Below are 15,700 nucleotides of genomic sequence, written 5' to 3' on the forward strand. Positions count from 1 at the left end.
TCAAGATGGATTCATAAGGCCTGTTTCAAGTCATCAGTCTTCCTGAATTATGCATTTCCTTTGATGATTGAGCCCACAAGCAGTGGATAGGAATATAAATGTGTGACTTACTGACACCTCTCCCAGCAGCTAAGGCAGTGAACAGGACAGTAAAACAACCTTTGGCTGAAAACAGCTTTCAGTTTAACAGCATAAAGAACAGATGCATCAAGGAAAGCACAATGAGGAAAAATCCCTTTCTAGGACTGGTTTCTATTTGGAGCCACAAAGGTCTGTAATAGCTGCCCATATTATTTCCTAGCAGCAGGACTTCTGCACGTAATCGCCCTGTGAGGTTCATTAATGCAGAGAGGAGCCCATGGTATGGGCTAAAGGGCAAGTTCCCTCCTTTGAACCCAGCCTGGCTGTTGCTGGAACAGCGTGTTGCAGATGCTGTGAGTCAGAGCAGGCGTGGAGGAGGGAGCCACCTCAGCCCGTCAGCGCGATGGGGACAGATTTCTGTGGTTTATTGTCAGCCTGCTAATTTGATGGCATTTGGAGAAAGCCAGGCATTTTCCAGGCATATGCAAGGCAGGAAGCCGTGTTCTCTGGTTTACTGAGGTGATTTTGTGAGGTGAATTTAAGTCGAAGGGACAGCTGATCCTGCCGTGTGGCAGGGGATGGGCTGGCTGACGTGGTGTCCCTTCCAGCCTGGTTGTGAGGATTCCCAGGGATAACTGTGCCTGCAGAAGTGTTGTTTCCTCCTATGTACCTACATCTCTGGGGGCTTGGGGAGCTCCGTGTTGCCTCTGGGTCCTGCCTTTCCAGGGGGACTGGAGTGTGAGTTCCCACATTCCTCCTCTTCCTCCCTGGGGGACTGGCAGTGCTGTATAGGGAGGTGGACAGTGAAACCTGCATATTCACCAGATACATCCCAAATGCTTCAGGTGTAAAGAGCTTGAAGAGAGTCACATACAATCAAATTCCAGGGGCTCAGCTCATTTCCCTGAACAGCCCCCTGTGTTCCAGGCATGTCTGCAAAGTCTACTTTTTCCAGTATTCGCTGGCAAATTTTTGAAATGGTTTCAAAACTGTTTGATCCCTCCGTGAGACCACGTGGAGTGCATCGTTCCAGCACTGCTCACATCTTGCTGCACTTGGGTGGATGACAGAGGAAAGCATTTGTGGGCTGTTTCTTTCCCAGACTGGTTGATACTAAACATATTAATCCAAAAGCACAGCTGTTGCCCCTTGGTTGTTGGTTGTAGTCTTTCCTTACACAATTTTTAAGAATTTATTTTCTGTTTCCCAAATATGGCCAATTGAAAACTAAACAAAAGATTCCTTCTTCTCTTTTTTTTTTTTTTTTGCAATATGTGTCTACAGTTAGTACAAGGTGACAGATGATTGATGACTTCTTTACTTACAAATATTGTAATTCTCCTGTTCTCCAGTTTCCTACAAGCACTGACTGATATTCCAAAAGCATATTGAATTCCTGCTGCTACTTTGTCAATAGAAGCATTTTCAAAAATCAGTTTGCATAACATTTGCTATTTTTTTTGTTTATATGTTTGCCAGAAAGAATTTACCTCCTCTGGGAGTTATTTTCTAAAATATTTGACCCCTGGACTTCCCCGTTCATTGACTCTCATGTTCCCCAAAACTGCTCTGAGCAGATTTCAGTGGTGCAGTGATTAAAATTCCTTTGTAATTAGGACCATTTCTATAATGTCCTTGTACTGGGGCATGTGGAGGAGGGATAACAGGTGAAAACAATTATTTCAGAGGTTGATAACAGCCAAAATGCAAACAGGTCTTCAAGGTTAATGATGTCCTCCATGGTCCCAACTGCCTTAAATGACTGGAAAATCTTTAGAGGTCTCCACACTTTTTAAAGGATCTGAATTGTGTCAAAAAGAAGTGGGGGAAAATAGTACAATCTTCAGGAAGAAATAATTCCTTTCATCTGTTCAGATTATTTTGAAATTTTTTGTAAGATGAATCCCAGTGGGTATTGTTGAATATTTGCTTCAGTTTCAGAATGGTTTTGTTTGGGGAAAACAGTAAAATATAGTGGTTTCAACCTCTGCTGTCTCATTGCTGATGTCATAACCTTTTTTTGACATTTTCTATTTAAATCTGCATGCTGAGGGGGCTTAATACACCAGGCTTCTTATTCATACTCTGTTGTGAACTTGGACTTTTCTTCAAGCCTTTGTAGGTCTTCCAAGGAGGAGCTGGTGGCACAAACTTCAAGTTGCTCTGTGGTAGTTTCTTTTGACAGATCTTTTTCCCCTGAGTATCTCCCATGAGCAAAATGTCAGTGTAATTTGGTCCTAGCAATGAATAACCAGTTGGCAACCTGTGAGGTCCCTCTTACTGAACCTTAGGAGTTCTGCATGTCAAAAACCACTTGGCCTGAAATGCATTAAGATGTCAGGGACAATTATCCTGCTGCATTTCCTATTCATTAATCACAGCTCTGCCTTTCTGAAACCCCTACGCTAGCAATTACAAACAAGATTGATGTGGGGTTTACCAGCATTTTGAGGAATATGTACACATATAATATTTAATTTTTTTTACCTGAATCACCGCACTTTGAAGCAAAACAAGTCATCTGTTTAGAGCATCTGTACACCAATATCTAATCCTCAGCTTTGTAAGTGGATGCCAAATTGCCTACAAAAAGCTGGAAGAAAAATGTGTGAAAGTCTTTAAAGATGTTTTTGAGTTACTTATGACTCCCTCAGTCTGACACTGATGTGAGAGGGCAATTTAGACTTTTACTTGCAAGGTCTGTTTCAAAAACAGGTTTCCATGTAATGGCTTGATCCTGGCTTTGGAAGTTAATAAGCTCCTTATCTCCCTCTACCCATGAAGAGAGAGCAACATTTTGGGAACTTTAGTGGTGTTTCCTGGAAATGATGTGATTTGGCTTTTTTAATTCACACCATCATCATATGTCTGAGAAGAAACAAGAGGGAGAAAGCCAGTGGTAGGCTGAGAAGGAGCCTGAGGAGAACACACACCATCAGGGCAGTGGGAGGGCAGAGCTCAAAAAGCTCTTCTGCTGCTCAAGTGATTGCATTGTGACAGTCCTCCCACTCATCTTCCCTTGTGCATTAAGGTTGCTGATAGCACTAGTGCCAATAATTGACATCTCTTGTGTTTGTACCCCAAAAGAAAAGGCACCAGACCTCATCCTGGCCTGTGTCCCCCACACAGCAGCCCAGCAGGAAGGCAGAGCCTCTGCTCAAGCACCTGCTTTGTGCAAGGAGGCACAACAAACAGTTTTGCACAGCAGCAGTGCTGCAGAGATGGGGTCAAAGCTGAGACACCAAGAAATGACCTCTTCTTCATATTGCCGTGTGTCTCTAATTATTTTTTCACCTCTGACTCAAGAAGAGTGACTAATTCTGCAATACCAACCTGATCAATACACACGTGTATTTGCGCACGTGTGTTCGTCACATGCAGTGAGAAGTAGACAAGAAGAGTAAGGAAATGAAAAAAATGTATTTTGTTAGTGATCTGAAGTCTAAAAAAAGTGCTTTTTTTTTCTCCCAAATTAGCAAATTCTGTAAACTGGCTTTTCTAATAGCCAGGCTCCTTTAACAAGCTGACCAACCACTTACTTCTTGATCTGCTGAAAGTTCATTGTTCAGGCTTGGTTTTTCCCTATAAACTATGATTTGAAAAGAAGTAGTCTCTCCAGTGGTGACTGAGTGCATAAAAGTTAGGGCTGGGTGAACAATTCCGTATAAAAGCTAGAGCTGAGTGAAAAATTCTTTTTGATTCATTTTATAAATTTTATTAATTTCATCTGAGCATTAGTCAGTGCATTTTTCCATTACTCTGATATCTTTCTTGCAAACGACCCGTTGTTAATTTGCCTCCTGGAAACTTCAGGATACGTCCAGTCTGGGAAAAAGGCAAGTTCTCACCATGGTCAGGGAAGTGGTGTCTCTCTTGAGTTGGACGTTACCTCACAGAGGGAAGAGGTTTTTCCTGAGCTGCCTGCCATATTCATAGATGGGCACAATTCGTCTTATCCACCCAGAGATGTGTTCCTCTGATGAACTTCTCCCGTTTCTCTCCTGTACTAGGGATTCATGGATATTGACCTGACCAAATTCAGGGAGAGTGGAGCCAATGTAACAGGCTTCCAACTGGTGAATTACACAGATACTGTTCCTGCCAGGATCATGCAACAGTGGAGGAATAACGATGCCAGAGAGCATCCACGTGTGGACTGGAAGAGGCCAAAGGCAAGTGATATAAAAGAACACATTTAATTTTGAGTCCATCTGGCTCTGTTAAAGGTATACTCACCTCTTTGTGATCACACAGAGCTCTTTGATCTCACTCTGAGAAACTCTCAATATAATTATGAACAGGTGGCTCAGCATTGTCTAAATTCTATTAGGCAGCAGTTACTGCCTCTTAAGAAATACACAATTTAGTGTATTCACCCCATCTCCCAGTTTTTACCTTCCTCAAAGCTAAGAATTAAACATCTCATGATGTTCAGTATATAAGAAAAAAAAGCCTCATTAACTCCTTAACCTTTGACTTGTTTACTAGACATCCAGTGATAATAAAGTCTTTCCAGATGTTCTTTTTTGGCATTTCAAATCAGTGCGTACAACAGAGGGGGAAAATATTTTAATTCCTAACACAGAAGGCCCTGAAGCTGATGAGAGATGGGTGGAGGGGGAGGTTGATTTTTTCTCTGACATTTGAAAACAAATACATTTGCTACAAACACTCAGCAATAGAAATGTTAACTTTGGAATTATTGTTTTAAGAAAGTTACAAACAAATAAATAGGTAGGAAATCACAGGAAAAGGAATTGATTGTAATAGTTACTCTAATGGTTCATGACAAGGGTTTCACACTGATTTCTGTACAAGTTTTTGCTTGAATAAACTCATCTTTTGCAGAACTTTTGCAGATGGAGAAAGCGTTTTCTGGTCTCTGTCTGTGACCAGAAAAAGTCTCTTGTGTCTTGATTTCACATATCTCACATTTACACAGTATAATGAGTTCCTCAAAAGTTCAGGTCACTGAATCTAATTAGTCACAAAGACTTGGGTAACAGGCAAACAGCTTTTAAGGCTGAGCCTTCTTCAGGGAGTGCAACCTAACTCTGCACCTGGAGCTTCTCCTTCACTTCCCAGTTGTGAAAGTAAACCCAACTTTTATGAGTCAACAGGACAGTGGAGATCACAGGGAGCAAGAGGCATTTGAACTTCATAGATGGAAGGGTGACAACAGAGCAAATCACCTGGAAAGTAGCCGTGAGGCAGAGCAGTGCAGCACACCCGGGGCAGCTCACCCTGGCGGGCCTTGTCCAACTGCTCTTCTCTTTCTAGTACACGTCGGCCCTGACGTACGACGGGGTGCGGGTGATGGCCGAGGCGTTCCAGAACCTGAGGAGGCAGAGGATCGACATCTCCCGCCGCGGCAATGCCGGGGACTGCCTTGCCAACCCAGCCGTGCCCTGGGGGCAAGGCATCGACATCCAGAGAGCGCTGCAGCAGGTTTGGGACCCTAAGGATGGGTGCTCAGCTGAATTCAGCCCGAGGGTGGGGGAAGAGGGGTGGGTAACAGCGGAAATGTTCGCTGGAGTCACTTGGGATGAGGAACTGATCCTTCCACATGGGAACCAGGTCTCCTAAAAGCCTCAGGGTTGCACCCAGCAAACTGCTTTTCTTGGTACCATCTGATGTGTCTTTGCCTGCTCTTCTGTTGATGTTCTGGGATGGAAAAGCCAAAATATTATCCCATAAAATCAAGGATTCCTATTTTTATTTTCCCCTCTCTAAGACACGGACCTGCTCAGACCATACTTTTTGCAGATTTTTTAACTCTCAGTGAACTCGGCTTCAGTTCCAGGCTGCTAATGAATGCATGTGAATTTTGCCTTATGTGTTGGCTGTCATCAAAATGTTCTCAAAGTGCAGATTATAGCTTGTTTCATACTGTGAGGATCCATAAAAGTCTTAGTAACAGCCACTTAGATAGTTTATTCCTCAAATCTGATAATCTTGGTTTTTTCATCCTGCATAAAATTTAGATTTTTGAATAAACAAAAACATGATGTGAAACTTACAGCAATAGAGAAAAAATACTCTCTTATCAAATACTTAGACAGGTAGAATATTTTAAAATTTCATTAAATTTCAAGAATGACATTCATTTCTAGCATTTTTCTTTTGGTTATTTTTTTCTAACAGAAATAGATGGTTTCCTTGAAAAACACGCTAGTTCAGTGTTATCCAAATACGGCTTATCCCATCTTCTTTCTTTAGCTGGGAAGAAGGCAAGAAGAACAACATTAATTTGGTTTATTTATATCATATGTAAAGTTCCCCAAGTATTTTGTTTTGATTTGGGTTTGGCTTACTGGTAAACAATAATTCCTTTAAAGCCAAATCTTGCATCTGATTTGATTTTATTGCTTGGATTCAATTTCTTCCCAAGCCTGTCACTGACTTTCTGTATGACCTTGGGCAAATCACTGTCATAGCTTCTCCAAACCCTTATAATAAAATCAGCCTCCCTGATGCATTAGGGAGATCGGTTACCTAATAAACATGAAATACTTGGAAGTCTTCTGATGAGCAATAGCTTCTCAAGCATTTTCCTTTATTGAATTTATGAGAATAAGATATCAAAATTAGACAGCTAGAAAATACAATTTTGTGTGTGTGTTGGACAATCTCCTCTGAAGTTTCCTCATCTCTTCATTAAAACAAATTCAAAAGTCTTAACTTTTCAACTGTTGTGACTTTGGGCAAAGAACCTGAAGAGCCATTTGCAAAAGTTGTCTCTGTTGAAAAATTGTAACTTTAAAAAGGCTTGACCAGTTCAGTTGTGATGGTCAAAATAAAAGGCTTTGAAAGAGGCAGGGAAAGAAACCTCCTAGCAAAATTTGAACTACGAATTTAATAATCATGCAACATCTGGTAACGTAGCAAGAAAGAGGCAGATGGAAACAGAAGAACTTGAGAATGAAGGTTTGAGTTATCCTTTCTGTAAATACTCACAAATAGGGCCATTCTTACAGCTGTTCCCAGTGGGCTTTCTCTTCACCTCCCATTTGCTAACGCCTAAAATTTTCTAAGCTATTTAGATGTAAAAGGTTTCTCTACTTACTTCTGCTCAAATGTCTGGAATAAGCTCTCAGATTGCCTTATTTCTGTTTAGTGTAGGAAGGAACCATAGAATCATAAAAACATTTAGGTTGGAAGATCTAAGATCATCGAGTTCAACCATTACCCCAGCACTGCCAAGTCCACCACTAAACCATGTCCAGAGATGCCACATTTTCACATCTTTTAAATCCCTCTGGGAATGGTGACTCCATTACTTTCTTCTCTGTGCAGCCCCTTCCAATACTTGACAATCTTTTTTGTGAAGAAATTTTTCCTACTATCTAATCTAACCACCCCCCAACACAACTTGAGGCCGTTTCCTCCTCTCCTGTTCTGTTACCTGGGAGAATAGACTGACTCTCCCATCTCACTACAACCTCCTGACAAGGACTCATGGGTGGCAGGAACAAAAACGAAAAGAACTATGAAACATTCTTTATTTTTTAAAAAGCAGTAATCCAGCATATTTCAGAAAGATGTGTATTGTTATTAAATATAATTATTTGGGTTTTTTTTTCCCCAGGAAAGTGCTCACAAAATATTGCTTTAAAGCAATACACTGAGGTTTTGGTTGTACTTTGGAAAGGTTATGATCATTTTTAACAAATTCTTTTTTAAATGTTATTTGGTTATCAGATCTAATAAGCAGATAGACAGTCCCTAACTGCTGACTAACCCTGTAAACCAGAAGCCACAACAACACCCTTCTGCTCCAGGTTTCCCAGCAGAGCCCAGACCCATCCATGTCTTATACACAAATGTGCTTAAATGCTCCATGTCTCTGGTTGACTTTACTGGTGCTTAGCACTGTTGAAATCAAGCCTCACTGTATTTTGCACTGCATTTTTGCATTTTACATTTACCATCAAAGGAGGGGAAATGATGGAAAAGTTGTGCTGCGTCCTTGCAGCATGGATGGCAGGGATCCCTTTTGCCGTTTCAGTGCCACATGGAGATCACAGGATTAAGATTTCATTCATTCAGATAGAAGAAATTGATGCTGTACAGCTGCCTTTTAGTGCATATCAAGCTACAAAACACAAGCACCTGTGACCTGAGCTTCAGAATGGGTCAGAACTTGAAAAGAAAACCAATGGAGACTTGGGAAAAAAAGCAGGCTTGGGAGAGCTTAAGACAATGGTGCTTTTCCAGTGCATCTATTTTTTATGGGCATGCTGTGTCTTGTGAGAAGGGAAAAGCATGTTTCTTCAAATGTCACCAGGAATACCTCTTAACGTGAAAGAGCTTCAGAAAATACTGGCAGATGTTCCTTTTCATGACAAACCTTCGTGATAATAGCTGGAAAACAAACACGGTTTAAGCAGATTAATGACAGTGCTCCTCTGTAATGAAATATCCTCATTTCTTCACCATGGGTCTTTATTCTGAGGATCTCAGAGTATTTAAAAAGGCTGTTAAATACCTGTCCCCATTTTGCATGTGGGAAGACTTCAGTTGCAGGGACAACAGGTTTGTCCAAAGCAAGTGGAAAGGCTGGGAGCAAACCTTTAACTCCTAATCCAGTGGCATTTCTATGGGTGGTCTCCATAGAAACCCCAATCTGCACTCTTTTTCCCATGTTCCTGGTTCCCACTTCCTGGTCCCCACACAGTATATGATTCCAATTAGGATCCCTTCTCCATACCAGGCTGGGTACTTCTGCAACAAGTCAAATGGCCACGCCGAGAAGAGAAGTTCAGGAAGTGGGATGTGATGTGAGCAACAGTTCAGCTCAGCAGTGCTATCAGCAGAGATTTATGGTTCAAAGTTTCTTATGCAATTTTCATTTACAGTACTAAATTGTTGGGTTCTATTAGTCTGGTGTAGAGGTAATTAAATTTGCTTGGTAACTGACTCCTCCTTCCTCCAAATACAGTTTCTGGTTTGAACTGACAAATCCTTTACCAAATCCTGACTACAGGTCAGATTTAGAAAATACAAAAACCCACAAAACTCAAGGAGTTCAAGCTGATTTAGCTCACTGTCACAACCCAAGAGGTGATGGGCTTTCATTGGTGATTTAGCTCTCGGGCATTGCTGAGCTAAGTTTTACACCACTAACTTTTAAGAGAAAGGGTTTTTTTAAAGAAAGAGAATGGCTGCGCCTGTGGTCAGGCATGCTGTAGAGAGTGAACCTAAGTGAAATCCCAGTGTCAGATAGATGTCCTGTCTCCCCTGCATGGACCTGAGAGAAATGACTGCATTCTTCTTCCTTGTGCACTTTCCCTTTTGCTGCTGTCTAATCACCACTGCATGAGGTGCTGACCAATTTTCTGTCTTCATTGATATTTATATCTTTAAGGTCCGTTTTGAAGGATTGTCTGGCAACGTTCAGTTTAACGAGAAAGGACGAAGGACCAACTACACCCTCCATGTGATTGAGATGAAACACGATGGGATCAGAAAGGTAAAGCAGAGGGTCACCTGACATCCTGTGTCAGATTGCAGCTGGATGTTTGAGTTACAGTGTGGTTAGGTCTCAATAAACATTCCTGTTTGTGAAAGCTTGAATGTGGAGTCACGACGAGTGCATTCCCAGCTTTGTGCATGAGCAAAGCCAAGCACTTGAGAGAACTCATGGTATATTGCTAAAAAAACCCACAACATATGGAGGGTGTTATCAAGAGCAACAAAGGCATCTCAGCTGTGTGGCAGAGATTTTCCAGGATAGTAAAAGCCTGGTCAACTCAGCCTTGCTACTGGCTCGGTGCATTGGCACAGGCCCTACTACACAACTGTCTGGTTTTGCCCTCCTACTTTTCTTTTCCAAGGATGAGTCAAGGCAGAGCAAGTCAGAAGCTGTTTGCCCTAACCAATGTAAGTGAACCCTTTATGTTGACCTAATTCTGCTCTCCTTGAAGTGACAAGAGCTTTACCACTAACCACATCCCAATAGCTACACAGACCTTTGTGCTGTTCTGAAATCTTGATCCCTTTCTCTATCCCAGGCTCTTTGAAAAATCTGGCCTTGTTCAGGGATGCTGAGCCCTTGAAACACTAATCCTTTTGAAAATCTGACTCTATGTGCTTATGTCCCACTTTAGATACTATGTATTTGATGAACAAAGAATAACTCAGTTATTCATTGATAAAGGAGAGCCACTAAATATTTTGGAATGAGGCATTCAGTCTAATCTCTCTGCACGTTCTCAGTCCCCTGAAAAAAGAAACATTGTTTGAAACTAAGAAAAACGTAAATAGTGAAAGTTTCATATTTACAGCCCCTACACCCAATTCATACTCAGACCAAGTAGCAACCGATGTGAGATCAAAGCCCACCATAGTCAAGTGAAAAAAGGCAAATTTTCATTGAGAAATAAAAGAAGTGTCATTTTGAAGGCATACAAAGCAGTCTTCCTCCGCTACAAAGTATTCATAAGAGAACAAAGGCAGCATCATGTCCAGTTTGGGTCTCTGAACTTCAATAAGTTGGCAGTCTGGAAAGAGTTTAGAGGAGAAGAAACAGAGTGGTTGAATGACTTGATTTTTCTATATATTTACTGTCAGAAATTATATTTGTTTGGAAGACATGTACATCACTGCCACGACGCCTATTGTATTTTAGATCCACCAGGTTAGAGGTGCAAAGCAAACATACACGTCTCCATTTATGTTGCCCTAGGGCAGAGCTTTGGAAGCTCTTTTTTCACTCTCTGCTCTTTTTGTCTGTGCAATGAAGAGCTATTAGAAGCCTTCATAGATTTTTTTCTCCTGAGCTGTTATGTTCTTTAATCTGCCATCAGCAGACTCCTGGTCGTGCCCTGGTTAATACTCTTTCCCATTTACTGTGATAAGAAATTCCTCTCATATGAGCAGAGCTCAGGCAGCTTCATACTTACATGAGGTGATGGAAAACCTCTTATAAAATCAAGCCCTCAAAATGGATAACCTTAACCATGATCTTCCTAGTGATATTCCGTGGCACTCTGCTTTACCTGCAAGCAGTGATAGATCAGCCCAAATCCCTGATTATTATTAAGCACAACTTAACATGAGAGTTCTTCCCATTACAACTGTTCAGTTTATTTATAACCCCAAACTTTTTGAAATTGGCCCAGGGCTGGGGCTTTTTTTTTTTACTTGATTTTTTTTGTCCTATTGTCTCAAGATGTCCTAAGAGTCAGTACTATTTCCCTGAAGGCTTTCAGCTGCAGGATAATGTTTCATCACCCTGTAACATCTGAACATGCAGCAGGCAAGTTCACTGTTAGAACAATTTTCAGAAGTCACACAGAGAAAGTGTGAACTGTCGATTTAGGGATGAGGCATGGAATGGCAATAATCACCAGTACAGTGTGCTAAAGGTAATGTATACAAACACTGTGCTACTGTAGCATATCATGCACATTATTTTCAGGCTGGAGGCACAGTGCAATGGGGAATTTCCCAGTCCCCCCTGGAAAAGACATCAAGAATCAGAAAAGGAGATCTCTTGTTGGGTGTGAACATACAGAGAGAGATGATCCTGCTTGGATGATCCTGTTACTGTATCTTGGTTAATATTACAAAGAGATGTCAATCCTGGTTTTGTGTTGGGCAGATTGGTTATTGGAATGAAGATGAGAAGTTGGTTCCAACAGCCGTAGATACTCAAAGCGGCAATGAGTCCATGAGCCTCCAGAACAGGACTTACATAGTCACGACTATCCTAGTAAGTGCTGTGACTTCTATCCCAGCTCTCCCTCTATCTCATCTCTCCGATGTGCAGACTCCCTCTTCCCACTCGTACTGTATCATTTTTATAATAGCAATAATAATAATAATAATAATAATAATAATAATAATAATAATAATAATAACAGCACTTACTGTTTCCTGCTGGCTCCATAAAGGTATCTGAAAATTGCTGTGGCTAATTAAATAGGCATTAAAGAGCTCTCATGCTTAAGTGTAGAAAATACAAAAGATTATGACAAGATAGCAGTGGCATCAACATAGGTAAATTAGGAACATCATACCTGTGCTTTGTGTTTAGTCCACAGAATGGGGGCTGCAGTTTTGGGAAAGATAAGCTGTATTGTGCAGAGAGGCTGAGTCATTGCTTTAAAAACAAATCTCCACTATAATCATGAAGGAATAATAGGTACCCCATAATGTATGGTATCATGTATTGTGTCATTGTATACGCTTACCCTGCAGAACCAAGAAACATTGCTAATTTGTTTGTTTATTGCTTACCGTAAGCCTGCAAAGAAGACACAATACCCAACTGAGTTAAACATCTTAAGGCCCTCTCCTGTCCAGCAGATTTGATTCTGGCTGTGCCCACACAGGCAGACACGCCTTTAAAGATTCACAGCTCAGATGCACTAAATACCCTTTGCAGAACTGCGCTGAAAGGTTTGTTGTCCAAATTCCCTCAACTGCTCCACTCCCCTCAGGTCCATCACCACAGGAGCTGCACATAGATGCTGCATGAATAAACAGAATATGCCACAGTACAAAATCACACTTTGTACCTTCTAGAATAAGCCCATTGTTTGTTGACTGTGTCCTTTGGTGCAGGAACTCAAAGCTAGAGCTTTTAGAGGGGACCAGAACCTGAACACTGGGCTCTAGTCAGAGCCTATGATGTGCACCTCTAGAATGTGGAGTGTGGCTCAATATTGATCTTCTCTCTGCCAGGAAGACCCATATGTGATGCTCAAGAAGAATGCCAACCAGTTTGAAGGCAATGAGAGGTACGAAGGCTACTGTGTGGAGCTCGCTGCCGAGATTGCCAAGCATGTTGGCTACCACTACCGGCTGGAGATTGTCCGGGATGGGAAGTATGGAGCCCGGGACCCTGACACCAAAACATGGAATGGCATGGTGGGAGAACTTGTTTATGGGGTGAGTTTCCAACCTCATCATTTGTCTTTTGCTCTTAGTACTGGAGAACACATCCAAACCCCAGAGTTTAGAAGGAGCCCTGCCTTTCGTCAGCCCGAGCTCTCCGGAGGACTGCAGCTCTGATAATGCAAATAATCAGCCCAAGTAAAACATTTTAATTTAGGGAGAGACAGCACATTTTGTGCCTATGGAAATGTCAAAACGTTTCCTTTCAACAGTTCCAAGATTCTTTTTCTTTACATTTTTAGAAGAACACGTATTGAAAGGTCAAACTTTCCCATGGGTAGAATCTCCAAATTCTACTCTATTTTATATTTGCATGATAATGGCAGAATGAACGAAGAAAAAGATTTCAAACACTCAGCATGTGAGTGGTGAATGGTAGGACTAGATTACTTTCTGTCTAGCCACTCATTTCCATCATGTCACATATATACCTGCACCCTACACTTCTAAACCTGGTTCGGTCTGGTAGATCACAATCTGTGGTGTTTAGGTCATCCTTCAGAGGGGTCTAATTTTCCCTTTCCCTTCAAGGGAAAGCATGTAGAGAGCATCAGTGCCCAAGTCTCTGTGACACTGTGTTGGAGCAAGGGTGATCTGTCTCCTGCTGGTAGCTCCACTGTGTATGCCATCAGCCATTTCAATGCATTTCCCTCTCCATTTCCAAGATGGATTGCAAAATAAGTGGAGAGTGCACATCAGTGTTGCTGGAACATTTTTCCTCTTTTCCTGCATCAGTTATGCAATCAAAAAGCAGTTCCTGATGGAAGTAAACATCCTGACATCCTTTATCAGGAGATTGGCCTTTCCTTACTTCTTTTGATGTCTGGATGATAAAGCTCTTTTAGGGAAAATCATCTGCATCAGACTGTGGCATCAGTGGATAAGTCAGATACAAAGAGTTAGATGGCTGCAAAAAGAAAACACTGTGATTTCAAAACAGATCTGGTAATCAATAGTGATAGAATGGAAGCAAGCCACCAATATTATGAGCTTTCCCTTTTTAACTTTTCTCTTGCAATTGGTTTTGTCTGATTTCTTCTGAGATAGCAGGGTTAAACAGAGATCAAAGGAATATAAGCTGGAGTAAGTAGATATGTTTTATCCCAAGTTTGCAAATCTCTTTTCTGTCTCCTTCTCAGAGGGCGGACGTGGCTGTGGCACCATTAACCATCACACTGGTTCGAGAAGAAGTTATAGACTTTTCCAAACCGTTCATGAGCTTAGGCATCTCTATAATGATAAAAAAACCTCAAAAGTCCAAACCGGGAGTTTTTTCATTTCTGGATCCTTTGGCTTATGAGATATGGATGTGCATTGTTTTTGCCTACATTGGAGTGAGTGTTGTCCTCTTCCTGGTGAGTCGCTTCAGCCCCTACGAGTGGCACACTGAGGAATTCGAGGAAGGACGGGACCAGCCGGCCAATGACCAGACAAATGAGTTTGGGATATTCAACAGTCTCTGGTTCTCCCTAGGAGCTTTCATGCAGCAAGGATGTGATATTTCTCCAAGGTGGGTTGCCTTCCCCACTGAACTTTCTTCCAGTTCATGTGGTCTAATCTTTCTGTTTCTTTGGGGCTGAAGAGGTTCCTCTTTGACCTTCCTTCATGAACCATAGTGTAGTTTTGTGAATCAGTTACAAATTCAGAAAGGATCCAAGGATCTCACAGCTGTGAACTTGGGACCTCAAAACTGAGACCATAAAAATACCATTTAAATTTGTCTTGGGGAGTTCTTTAGAAGGAATTCACAGAAATGAAAACAAAATTTTCTGAAGCCACCCAACTGAAAACAATTTTTGTCTGTCATTTATTTTGTTGAATAGAAATAGAAGTAAGATAATTTTAAGATTATAGGGAAGATAAAACATTCTAGCAAAGTAAGGAGAAATAATATAGTAAGTGCCCAGTGAAAAGTTATATGGTCTGTCCTAAACACTATGGAGCACACTAAGTGGCTTTAATTGTCATTTGCCTTTAGAAAGGTTAGAGAAGGACTGAGTTTGATTCTGGTTCCCCTATCAGTTAATAGTTCTGCTGCCTGAAAGTTCAGTAAGACCCAAAGCCCAAAGAGTTCCTAAAGGAACTTTTTGCTGAATGACTCTTGTGATTACTTTTACATAATTTTTCCTTCCTTTTTGGGGCTTTGTCTCCCTCCTCTTCAAAGGAAGTTTCATCAGAAATACACGTCTTCTGGGTGAAGACAGTAGGCAGAGGTTGATTTCTAGCATGATGGGGTGGCATCATATCTCAGGGGTTGAGAGAGAGGCACAGCTCCAACAACAAGGGGAGGTAACCCTGCGCAGCTCAGCAGGGGATGGCGGGGAAGATCAGGCACCACCTTGTTGGCTATCAGATGCCAATTTGTCCAAATGTTAATGAGCTTGGGATATCAGAGAAATAACAGCCTGCAGGCCACTTTGAGGAAGGTTTTATCATCTTATCACTGATTAGTAGGAGTTCAGGCAGAGCATTCAGAAAGTCTTCCCATCAGAGATAATTTCAGCTTTGTTGCTGTCTTGTAACACAGCCCCCCGTGCCTTAGGATGAGGTTATTGTGATTTTCGTTCTCATTGTTGTTCTTGTCACTGTTATTCTTATGTAGGAAAGAGAATGTCTTCCTTTGGGGACATTTCAATAGGTGGTTTCTAATCCAAGGAGGAGTGTGAAGAGGTGAAAAGCTGAGACTTCGAGGAATAGCAAATTTGGTAACATCTTT

At 41.5% G+C, this 15,700-nt stretch overlaps 1 protein-coding gene across 5 annotated transcripts in view; it reads left to right on the plus strand.

The window, feature by feature from the left end:
• GRIA1 (glutamate ionotropic receptor AMPA type subunit 1) overlaps positions 1 to 15,700 on the plus strand; it is a 119,793-nt gene that overhangs the window by 69,379 nt on the left and 34,714 nt on the right. For all 5 annotated transcript variants that reach the window (XM_018073610.1, XM_018073611.1, XM_008931798.2 and 2 more), the window contains exons 7-12: positions 4,092 to 4,253; positions 5,362 to 5,529; positions 9,449 to 9,553; positions 11,687 to 11,797; positions 12,772 to 12,978; positions 14,124 to 14,494. In XM_018073610.1, coding sequence (XP_017929099.1) covers positions 4,092 to 4,253; positions 5,362 to 5,529; positions 9,449 to 9,553; positions 11,687 to 11,797; positions 12,772 to 12,978; positions 14,124 to 14,494 — 1,124 coding nt within the window. The remainder of the gene's footprint in view (positions 1 to 4,091; positions 4,254 to 5,361; positions 5,530 to 9,448; positions 9,554 to 11,686; positions 11,798 to 12,771; positions 12,979 to 14,123; positions 14,495 to 15,700) is intronic.

Source organism: Manacus vitellinus, unplaced genomic scaffold, assembly GCF_001715985.3.
Source record: "Manacus vitellinus isolate BGI_N305 unplaced genomic scaffold, ASM171598v3 scaffold_25_pilon, whole genome shotgun sequence".
In the NCBI taxonomy this organism is placed as follows: Eukaryota; Metazoa; Chordata; class Aves; order Passeriformes; family Pipridae; genus Manacus; species Manacus vitellinus.